At 46.3% G+C, this 11046-nt stretch overlaps 1 protein-coding gene across 1 annotated transcript in view; it reads left to right on the top strand.

Moving 5' to 3' along the window:
* The first annotated feature begins 3593 nt into the window (after positions 1–3593).
* The window catches only part of LOC115320875, a 42012-nt gene continuing 34559 nt past the window's right edge, over positions 3594–11046 (top strand). Inside the window, exon 1 of the mRNA XM_029981095.4 lies at positions 3594–3948. Within this exon, the coding sequence (XP_029836955.2) occupies positions 3925–3948 (24 nt within the window). The 5' untranslated portion in view covers positions 3594–3924. The remainder of the gene's footprint in view (positions 3949–11046) is intronic.

Genomic DNA, 11046 nt, shown 5'->3' with positions numbered 1-11046 from the left:
TGGACGCCAGCGGCCCGTGTTTCAAGGGTGAGTTTCCTAACTGAGGGTTTTAGTAACGTTGGTTAGCGCCGAGATGTTTCGGTGGCGCACTCCGATGGTTTCCGTTCGTGACGTCACGACCAGGATTTGCCTCGCCGTGAACTGTCGACTATGTAGCATTATCGGTATAGGCTCCTTGCACAGGACGTCATTTCCGTTGCCCTTCAAAGAAGAGGGGAAGAAGGAGCTCCCCTCTTATCAGGACCCTCCTTTGTACCTCCCGGATTTGTACAGGCGTCGCTATTCTCCCCCCAGAAGATTATAGAAGATTAACCTGTCACTCAAAATTCTTACAAAAGCAGCTTCCCTCTCCTCCTCTTACTTGGTGTTCAAAAGTGTGCGATATGACGTCAGTGCAAGGAGCCTATACGTGGCTTGCACATGACGTCATTTCCGATGCCCTCCAAAGAAAAGGGGGAGAAGGAGCTCTCCTCTTATCAAAATCCTCCTTTGTGCTTCCCGGATTTGCACAGGAGTCGCTATTCTCCTCCCAGAAGATTATAGAAAATTAACCTGTCACCCAAAATTCTTACAAAAGCAGCTTCCCTATTCTCCTTTTACTTGGTGTTCAAAAGTATGCAATGTGACGTCAGTGCAAGGAGCCTATACAGGTAGCTATGGTTCGGCCAATCGCGAATGCCGATCACAGCGACACTGTGGTCGCGCCCGCCGCTGATAGGACGTTTCGCGAGAGCGTTTCGCCGCAGTAAGGTTGCAACGTTTATTGGCTGAGAGAAAAAGCAGAAACAAGCAAAACATCCTACGAATGTACTTCTGAAAGGTGATCGACGAGGCGCGACCATTCGAGTGTTAGCCTGCTCGTCGACTTGCCTAGAGTCGTTGGACGTGATCCGATCTTGGGCAACGACTTACCGTTCCCACTAAAATGGTTTCTAGACTAGTGTCCGAAATCCTAGCCCCCGGCGATAAAAGACTGGGAAGCAATAATCTCAAACGCAGGCTCATTTGAAGAAAGGGGCTGCGTATAAGGCAATATTATTTTGCTTCTTACAGCACTCTTGGCATCGGTGTTGGTCTTGGAGCTTCGTGACTATGCGTTTCTGATGTTCTGGCACTACAATATGTGCAAAGGTTTCCAAAAAAGAAAAAAGAACGTAATCTTGCAAAAAGCGCTGCGCCCCCCCCCCCCTTTCCCCTTTTCCTATAATATTGTGGCAAGGCGTCAGCATAAACAAAGATGGCGGCGCCCACGGAACAGTGCAGACATTGGTCAATCATCACTCTAAAAATCTGGAACGACAATACACTCCCGCAAAAAATGCTTGGCAGAACCAATAGCAAGACGTGCATCGTCACGGCGAACGTTGCCTTTCTATGTTTGCTATCACTGGCTATACCAATTACGCGCAGTATATTCGCCGCAATCCTGCGTTTTTTTTGGTACGTGGGTTGCTTAGCTGGTGACGGCAAACCCAGAGCCGTGTATACAGAGAGTTTGGTCAATGGGAGGCGCGGGCAGAGCCAGGGCGTGCACCAGACGCAGAAAGTGGGTACAACATGCTCTCGCAGCCAACCAGAAGCCGAAAAAAATCCTCTAGTGGTGGTAGCGAGAAACTGTTTTAATCAAAGATATATGTTGGTATTTGGTTTTAATAAGCGCGTAAGAGTGAAGTGTAGTAACCCTTCGTGGTTGAAAATGGGGTGCACGTGATGTTTCGATCATGATCATGCAGAAAAATTTAAGAAACGAATGCGCCGCTCAACTCTCTTTTGCTCGGACAGAGTGTGACCGTTCGGACGGCAGATTCCCGGCCCTCGGTGCTTAGCGTACAGATTTTGTCGGTCGTTTCACTAGTCGTACTCTTCCAGCATGATTCTGTATAACTATGATTGAAACGTCACGTGCACTATATTTTCAGTCCCCGAGAGTCACTCCAACGCACTTATCAAGTTTGTTTCTCGCGACCACCGCCAGGGTAATATTTCCAGCTTCTGGTTGGTAACATTCGAATTTGTGAAGACGCCCTGGAACACGCCCAGCCCCTTTCAGCCTATGGCGGCTTCTAATTTGTCTCCTATACTTCCCAGCGAATGGCTCTGGGCAAACCCACAGAGACAACGAGCGCCGCGACGCTGCACTTTTGGTATAATGCCTGGGTCGCGTCTTCGACTGGTGTGTTTAGAGTCTTATCCCGCCCATACATCAAAATTGGTCCCAACGTGGCAACAAATTACGTCACAGAAGCCGGAGTGTCATGCTGTTGCCTGTCGCGATCCTGGCGGTTGGCCATGGAAATGCTGGCAAAAAGCACGAGCGAACGCGAGTGTCGCTGTCGTCACGGCGTCCCAACTTCCGGCTGCTCTAGCTTACGTGAACTGTCACAGCGGAGAGCGACCTGCAGCAGAACAGGCGTCTCTTATATATACCACAACTGTTGGGACGCCGCCAGGGTCGCGACCGGCGACACCATGACACTTCTATGACGTCATCAGGCGGAAATCGAGGGACCACTTTTTTGGCCGCGGTAAACACATCAGTCGGAGACGCGTTCCAGGCACCATACATCTGGCTCCGCTTGATCGGCTCCTTCGTAGCGTCGGCTGCTGTTCGGGCTCTAATCGAAACAGAATATGCGGAGCGCTAGTTTGTCTCCTTCTTTTGCAGGTATTGTGGTGACGTCAGAACTTCGAGCTCTTGTCTGTTTTTGATTGAAAGATAGTCGGTAGATGAAAGAACGTGGTTGTCCTGTGCTTTTCCTCGGCGTTTTTATTCTTTCGAGTATAAATATTTATTTTCAACACGCTCGCTTTTACCAGTACCAGACCTCAAGGAGTGCTTGTTTTGAGGCATAGCCTTCTCTATACTCACAAAGCCTGGCAGTTCGACGACGGCGCCATAAAGTGCCCGGTCGCAGATTTGGAGCGCGAGGATCTGGTAGCACAGAGCATCAAAGAGTCCTTTCTCGGAAAGCCTGGACGTCAGCTCACACCTTTTGCAGCGGCGAGGACCCGTAACAGACTTGTTCACTCCGAAGAAGTGTGTTTCGGCGTCTCGCCGCAGCGGGACGCCAGTGACGTGGCTCTCCTCTCATCCGTTGTCCGCCGCTCCAGCTTTTCCCTTTCGGCGGCCGCTTCTCGTGGCGATCTGCCGGGCCTTGTCAGTAAATATAGGAGGCTATGTTTGAGGTCTACCCGCTACCCTTCAATCAGAGCCAATCAGAGCACGGCGTCTTTCTGACGTCACCGCAACTCCTGCGGAAGAAGCAGACGACTCGCTCTCCGCAGAGAGTTCGCGATGAACCTAAATACGGGGTCTCCGCCGGGTCACACGCTGCCAGCGATGGCCCACTAGCACTGCTCCAGAACCCACTCTGTACACAATCGGCTCGGGATCGGAGAGAAGATTCCTTCACGCTGCCGCGGCGGCGTACATAATAAACGCGAATGCCGGCAAGCAGCATGCAACAAGCGGGGGTCGCCGTGCCCTCGGCGCGTAGCACCCGACCTTCGCACCGCCCGCCTCGGCTGCTCTGCGCGCTGCTGTCTTGAGCGAGGAGTTGCTCGCAGCGCGCGCCTCGCGCCAGCCGCGCCGCCGTGTCATGCACGACTTGACGCTCTCGCTTGTGTCCCCCTTTCGGCCCTCACTCTTCCTTCGAGCACCTTCTTGTTCACCCCCCCCCCCCCCCCCCCCCCTCTTTCTCACGCAACAACCGGCGTCCTTTCCTGACAAAAGTATAAAAAAAAAAAAAAAGAAAAAGCGCAATAACCGTCTTCTCGTACTCTCCGGTGGTGGTGCCGCTGACTGGACTTGGCTGACTTGGCCGCTCACAGAGAACGAGAATCGAGCAGTTGTCTCGAAGGGTGCACACGGGAAGGGACTTTCGCTCACCGACGCCGCCGACGCCGCCGCTCGCTCTCCACATCATGCATCTGCCGGTCTCTGTTCGAGTGAGTCGCTCTTTGCATGCCTCCTCCTGTCTTCCGTCGGGGTCCTCCTTCGAAGTACGCTATGAAACTCTCGAACTGGAACAAAAGAGAATATCTACTAGAGCGTTCCGATAACTGGGATAACAATGCCGGATGCACCGCCTTTGCACATGCATCCTATCGTTCTCGGGGTATCGGAGGTGTCCGAACGGTCTACTAAAATTCTCTAATAGAGAAATGAAATTACGATCAGTGTCGTAATTTTACGACAATGACCGTAAAATAGGGTGTCGCCAACCGCAAAGATGCGACGTGCGCTAGTGCAATGCGGATGCCGTTTCCTTTTTTTAATTTTTATCCTGCGCACATTTAATTTTTTTTTTTTTTCAGAGTCTAAATTGCTCTCAGAGCTTCATCATTCGCTGGGATATATTTTATCTTTCACCCCTATGGCCCGGGTTTTCCCCGGCAGCCAATGAGCTTGCGGCATTGGCTGTTAAGATCGCCGGAAACCCAATCGCGATGCATGTAACTTGAACGTGATAGAGTGAAATTTGGCTAGAGTGAAATTTGCTTTTCAGGTACTTTGTATTTTTTTTTTTTTATTCCCTCGCTACGCACTGTGTGTCTAATATCTGGTTCTTGTGATTATTATTGCTGTTAAATCTGTCCGTGACCCATCTACACTGCCACACTATATATTTATAATTTTTAATGTAAATTCTTTGAGATGGGAATATCTCCTTTCCACTGTTCATTTTTATTTTTTTATTTTTACCGGCCGAGCTTGGTATACAATTTCTTGGGGCTTCCTCGATATTCCATTGAATGAAGCCTATATGTTATAAAGGAAGCTATTCTATTTGTCTCTATTCGTCTCTGTTCTATTTTCTGCACTTCGAAAGCCCATCACCAGCTCTTCTGTGGGTTCGGTGTTAATTAAATTCTACTCTATTCGTTAATCTAGGGACGAGCGTTTCTAGCCAGTGAAGAAGTGTTTAGCGAGCTTAATTTATTCGAGCCAATAACCCATTGTTCGTGGTTGGCGTGGCTGTCGCATGAACGATGCGTTAAAAAAGATACTTTCTCTGCTGAATTGCTCTGGCTTGTCTAGTGTTGAGTGAATTCCTTTAAGGCTTTTCTCGAATGCTTTTTCGGTCTCACCAAAGTAAGTTATGGACTAGTCATCGATAACTCAATTAATACATTTTCGTTAAGGACCAGCTACTTTGAGTGAGGGGTTCGTTTTGTGGTTTATATCTTGTAGAAGGACTGATAAAGCATAATACACTTTTTAGGCGTCGTTATTTCCTCTGCTGTATTCCCTAATTAGGTTCTTTGGACCTTCCTTTTACATAATCATTTCGAGTCTTTGGTACTTAAACAGTATTGATTATATTGATTGAAGATATTACTTAATTTGAGTGGCTTAATTTTAGGAATAAATATTTTAGCCAGTGACTCTCTTGTAAAAGTGCTAAAATTGTGTTTTCGTGGTGCAAGACTTCAGATTTTATATTTTAGTTGCTGTTCTGAATTTCTCATTTTGAAGATAGATTTTTTTGTCTTTGAGTCAATGTTTATTGATTCATATTTCTTCAGCAAGTATATTACGGATAATTATTGCTGGAATATGTTTTATTTTTAATTATCTAAAACAGACTTTTGTAATAATTGCTGAAATACGAGACAAATAAATATTGGAAGGTCATAACATAGTTATACAGATGCAATTGTTCTGCAGTTGATGTCTGTTTTCCATCACTTGACGCGGTAATTAACAAAACGGGTTTTCTGGCATGTATACTTGGCGCAGATTTTCTCTTTAGTGCTGGAGCGTGTTAATTCGTTACCGAAAAAAAAAAAAGAGAAGAAACGCATCTAGTTCATTAGAGTTGCTGATACTTTATGAGTTAATCACGCTGCAGATTCGTAGTTTCCGGACACGCGCCGATACAAGGCTTGAACTTTTTGAAATCGACAAATCAGTACGACCCCGAGTAAATAACCAATTTCGCTTTATCCAATACAGTGTTTTTTGTTTTGTTTTGGTATTTGGCAGGGTAATTTAAACACGATTCGTAAGTAATTTGTCCCTATCAGGCCATAGCCCCATTCGCAAATACGAGCTAGCGTCTGGAAGTCGTCGCTTTCACTTATCTGTCCACATCTCCAGGCGCCACATGGTGTAGTAGAGGTCGGCAAACCTATCCCGTGGGGCGCGACGTAAAGTTTGATTCTGATCGGGTGCTCGTGTATTCCTCCCCGTGTCGCAACTTGTCCCTTCTCTGCCGACGTCTGGATATACAGGTGTTCCGCTTGGCTCACGGGCGGGGAGGCCATCTTTCAAACTTGAGGTCACTCGTGTATTGGGATGTGGCGAATTGTTTTGTCGAACCTGAGGTTCGGAAGTTTCGGCGAACCATCGAACTTCTAAAAAAAAAAAAAAAAGAAATTCGACGTAGTTTGACCTATGAACCGTGTTGCTCAACTTCTACACAATAAAAAAAATCTATAATAATAATAATAATAATAATAATAATAATAATAATAATAATAATAATAATAATAATAATAATAATAATAATAATAATAAGAGCAACTTAGATTGTATATTTTCTTGTTTTGTAGAATGGTTACCAATGTTTTACACAATATATGTGTACTCTTGTTGCTTTGGTAAGCTTACTCGTGTGAATGACTACGGGATGGACCAACTTCTGTCGAAAACTGAATCACGAAGCAAGGCGCGTGCACTCCAAGCCACGCCCCGTTTTTTCTGAAAATTGTTAGTCACAAGTGAAACGATGAAACGAACCCGACAAATGTTGGCGTCAGTTCGCTCTCAATTTTCGCGCATGCGGATAACAGTCGAACGTTCGGTCGCACTTCCGCCGAACTTGGCGTTAAAGGTTCGAACCAAAGTCGAACCTGATCGATCTCGAACCTTTACAGTTTCGCCACATCTCTATTCGTGTATATCTGTGGTGGCATACGCGCGCGCGGGCGTGCACGCCTATGTGACCTGCGTTCAGATGGTACAATATTTGTTATCAAAATGCACGCGCGCGCGAAACGAAGGAAAAGAAGAGCAACTTGACGCGGTTCTTTAGCTGATTTCATCGCAGCTCGCAGCGAGACGAAGGGCGTTTTTTTCGCGTATCTTGTATGTACGATCCATCCGTTAAGAGTTGTTCTTTAACATATAACAGAAAAACGGGCAAGGGGGGAAAAATGAGAAAAAAACAGGTATATTTATGCTGTCGCAGTGTGTTTAGCTTTCACCCCTTTTCCCCTTTTCCGCTTTTGCGAGGGCGCAGTAATGCGAACCGTGGCCGAGAAGCGGTATTTGTTAATGAGCGGTAGTTCGGCTTGTGGACCAAGTTAAATGGGGCAATTAAGAGTGTTATGTGGGTGCACATTTGTCTCCTTTGAAGGCGTGGGGATTTAAATTTGATGTCACGAAGATTAAGAGCAAATAGCTTGGTTAACGTTAACAGGTTTTATTGCTTGTTAAAGCAAATTGTTGCATTAGTAGTCGTAGTTACAAACTGGGCGCGTTTTGAGGAATGAGGATTTATACCTTACGACGGCGTGGCAATTTTAATTTGTGGCAGCTGAGACTAAAGTCATAGCTATTGTACGAGTTTCTTAATTCGACGCAGTTTAGTGGTGCGATTACCACTTCTGGTGGACATGCATTCCTTTTTTTTTTTTTTTTATGAGCAAGGCGTAGTAATATCAACGGTCACGTCTAGCTAACAAAAAAAGAAAAATAATAGAAATAAAAGAGTGCTTGTTAACGAATACCACTTCTTTAGGCGTGCTTTGGAGTGATTAATTGCACCGTTATTGTTCGTTCGTTAGTTCGATTCATTGTATTTAGGGCACTTTAGCAATGCAAATTACGGGCAATCAAGGGTACGTGCGCAGTCTCACCCTTGTGGTTTCTCAGCCAGTTAATCCGTCACGTTGGTTTCTCAGCCAGTTAAACAACCGACCGAAATCGTTAACATCCTAATGATATTAAAACTTTATTATTAGTCGCTCTGATTCGATGTATTCCAATGATTACTGTCGCCCGATTCGTAAATGAATACACTTTTCTAGAATGAGCGGGTAGCGAGGAGCTCTTCACTTCTGAACAAAAATGCTAAAAGCCTATTGCGGAGCTTTTTAATTTAAGTCCGATCAGCTGAAACTGTGTAAATTGAACAAATATTTCCCGCATATATGTATATATATTTAAATATATCGACCTTTTTATATAGGACAATATACCTTTTTTCCAGTAACGAACCAGAGTTCTCTTCGAACTACAAGTGAAGGGCAGCCCAACTTGCCTCCTCCCGTCAGAGTACATTGGCATCGTGCTGGCCAGATGTTGTCTTCAGCTCTCAGTATACTCATAGGTGAAGCGCTGTGTTTCGTCAGTCACCTATTACGTGAACACCGTGACAGTATGATTATAATCTCCGAGACAAGAGAGGAAAAGCGACAACAGGTTGACGGCACGCGTTCACCACTTTCGGATATCAGGAAGTGTAGTTTGGACTATGAAGACGCGGCTTTGCAGTTCTAACATAATTACTGTGGGAATTCACTGTCATACGCTGTTGCAAGTTCCTCCCGCGAAGCTCCACCCTTTCCACTTTAGCAGAGCCAACGCCGGAGAGGAGGGGGAACGAGGCGAGAAGGGACTGGCCTCCTCTACGGCGTTCGCTTGACTAAAGTGGCGGGAAAAGTTTGTCCTGCTTTTCTTAAACTTCATCAGGGTATTCCCGCTATTATGGGCGTTCTTCTGCAGGGTCTTTTTTTGAGACCGTTTTACCATGGAGCGAGTTTAGGAGACAAGCGCCGTGTACAGATTATCATTATCTCCACTCCCAAATACAGTGAAGATAGTACCTTGCGTCATTTCTCAATCCTATGTTTGACCTTAAAAGGAACATGAACTCTTACTTTTTCTAGCGTCGACTATGCAGTGCATGAAAATAATTTTTTTTTTTTTTTTAATGTTAACCTTCTATTGAACTCATCTTCAGAACAGACAGAAGCGAATCACCTCTTGGAGTGCGGCCGAAGTCCCCGGAAGTGCCACAAAAGACGCACCGCAATTGGCGAGGGTATTTTGGAGGCAGTCATCTTGTACCAAAAGATTAAGCTGGGCTATAGTTGATTGAGCATAATGAACGTAAATAGCGCGAAGAGCAAGCAAGGACATAGTCCCGTCTTTGTGCCCATGTCCTAGTCTGTCCTTCCCACTATTTGCGTTTATTTTGCCATCATCTTGAAGAACAGGAAAAGATCCCCGTCGCCAACAGCAAAATGCACTCAAAGACGAGGTAACGGAAAGTCGCTATGACGTTATCATGACGTAACTTGATGAGGGGTCGAGGAAAAGAGATAATCCAATGACTAGCCACCGGGAAGTCGCGACTACGTTGTCATGACGTAATTTTATGAGGCGTTCAGGGAGAGATCATCCACGTTCTACACTGACATCTTCCGTTTCACGGTCCCCTTGAAGCCTTCCGTTTGCACGCGGGGCGCGACCTTCCGTTCTTTATTACTCATCGTAATGACTCTGGTGACCTTTGTCTGCAGCCGGCGCCGGATTTCGAGTTGCCGATACCATCGTGAAGGAACGTCACGACCTCGCAACCCGATCAGTTTGCCCACCTTAGATCGTGTGTGACGTCGCCTTGATTGTATACGCGGACAGGACGGGGTATAACGGGAAGCTTGGGGCGTTAAATATAGGGGTCTAATGTCGAACAACAAAGATCCCTTTGTTTAATGGAAGATTATATCGGCGTGGGCGTGAAGCTAAACATGGATGGAGGTTAGCAGGTCTGCCGAAGGTTTCTTTGGTATCAGAATCATTGTCAACATTTTATTTTTGTTTCTTTTTCAAGGGCAGCGCGAGTTATAGTTTAGGAGGTAGTTTCTGACGCTCGCAGGTGGTTTGACCTGTGTACCTCTCGGGGGTGATTTCAGAGGGTCTGCTTTTGGTGCTTTGTGGGCCGTCAAACAAGTGGTACGGTTAAGGCTATAAATGAATTCTTTATTTATTCTTGAAGCGTTCTTAGGTGTATTGAATTCAACTGAAGATAATAAAAAGGCGTATCTGCGTAGAGTTGCATAGGTCAGCGAGTTTGAGGAAACTTTGTTTGGGCTATCCAAACGAGAAAAGGTAAGTCTCCAAGGTACAGGTCGCAGTGATGTGATTGCTGCGCCAATTGCGCCAAACTGCGCCAAGGGGCTAACCCTGCTACATCCTGCTACATTTCACCGAAATATGGCTAATCTGCGCCAAGCCTGCGCCAAAGGAGCATTTTTGGTCGCCTTTCGAAAACGAAACTAAGAACCGTAATTGAGCATGCATGAGCTAGGTGGCAAAAGACGCCGCCCGACACGAAGTACCCTGAATCAATCGTCTATTCGGTCTTGCATAATTTTTCCCGCGTCGTCTTGCGTTTCGCGCTCTCGTCGTCTCGGGAATCTTGTCTCGCGCCTTTTTCTTTTTTTTACTTTTTTTTTAGCGATAGACGTGGGCGTGTGCGGACGCTCCGACGTTAGTGTGCCGGGTTCTAACCATGCCGGCATGCTGGGAAACAAAACCACGTTTTTGCGTGGCGAGAGTTACTTTGTGAGCTGAAGCGCTCGCGCGACCACAGTCGCCGTAGTCGCGCGACGTCGTGTGTTGCCGTCCCCACGTCGCTGCAGATATGGGGCTTTCTAAAATGAAACGCATCGACATTCCTGCTCTTGTTTAAATCATACGCTGCTATAAAAATTCCTCTTTAACTCAATTAATGTTTGGCGAAGTTTTGATTACCTAGGTTTCTCTCGGTGGGCTTTCTTTCGAGAGGGACCCCGGTACGTGAAAAATCTCCCGCGAAAGAAAGTTGATGACGAGAAGCGAGCTAAAGCAACGAAGGCAATGTCTGCACGCTGAACCCGCACAGCGCGCTTGTTTGTCTCGAGTTTAGTCGTTGCACAAAGCGCCCCAAGAACTTTTTGACCTTGATTGGTAATGTCTTGCATCGATACTCTCAGGTTCTTTTTTCCTGTGTGTTTAGCCTGTACCTCGCCTGCTGGCCTGCCAAGCACGCG

The sequence above is a fragment of the Ixodes scapularis genome, unplaced genomic scaffold (genome assembly GCF_016920785.2).
Source record: "Ixodes scapularis isolate PalLabHiFi unplaced genomic scaffold, ASM1692078v2 PGA_scaffold13__105_contigs__length_92229423, whole genome shotgun sequence".
NCBI lineage: Eukaryota > Metazoa > Arthropoda > Arachnida > Ixodida > Ixodidae > Ixodes > Ixodes scapularis.
Note: the sequence above shows the minus strand (reverse complement) of the source record. Positions and strands in the feature narration are given on the sequence as shown.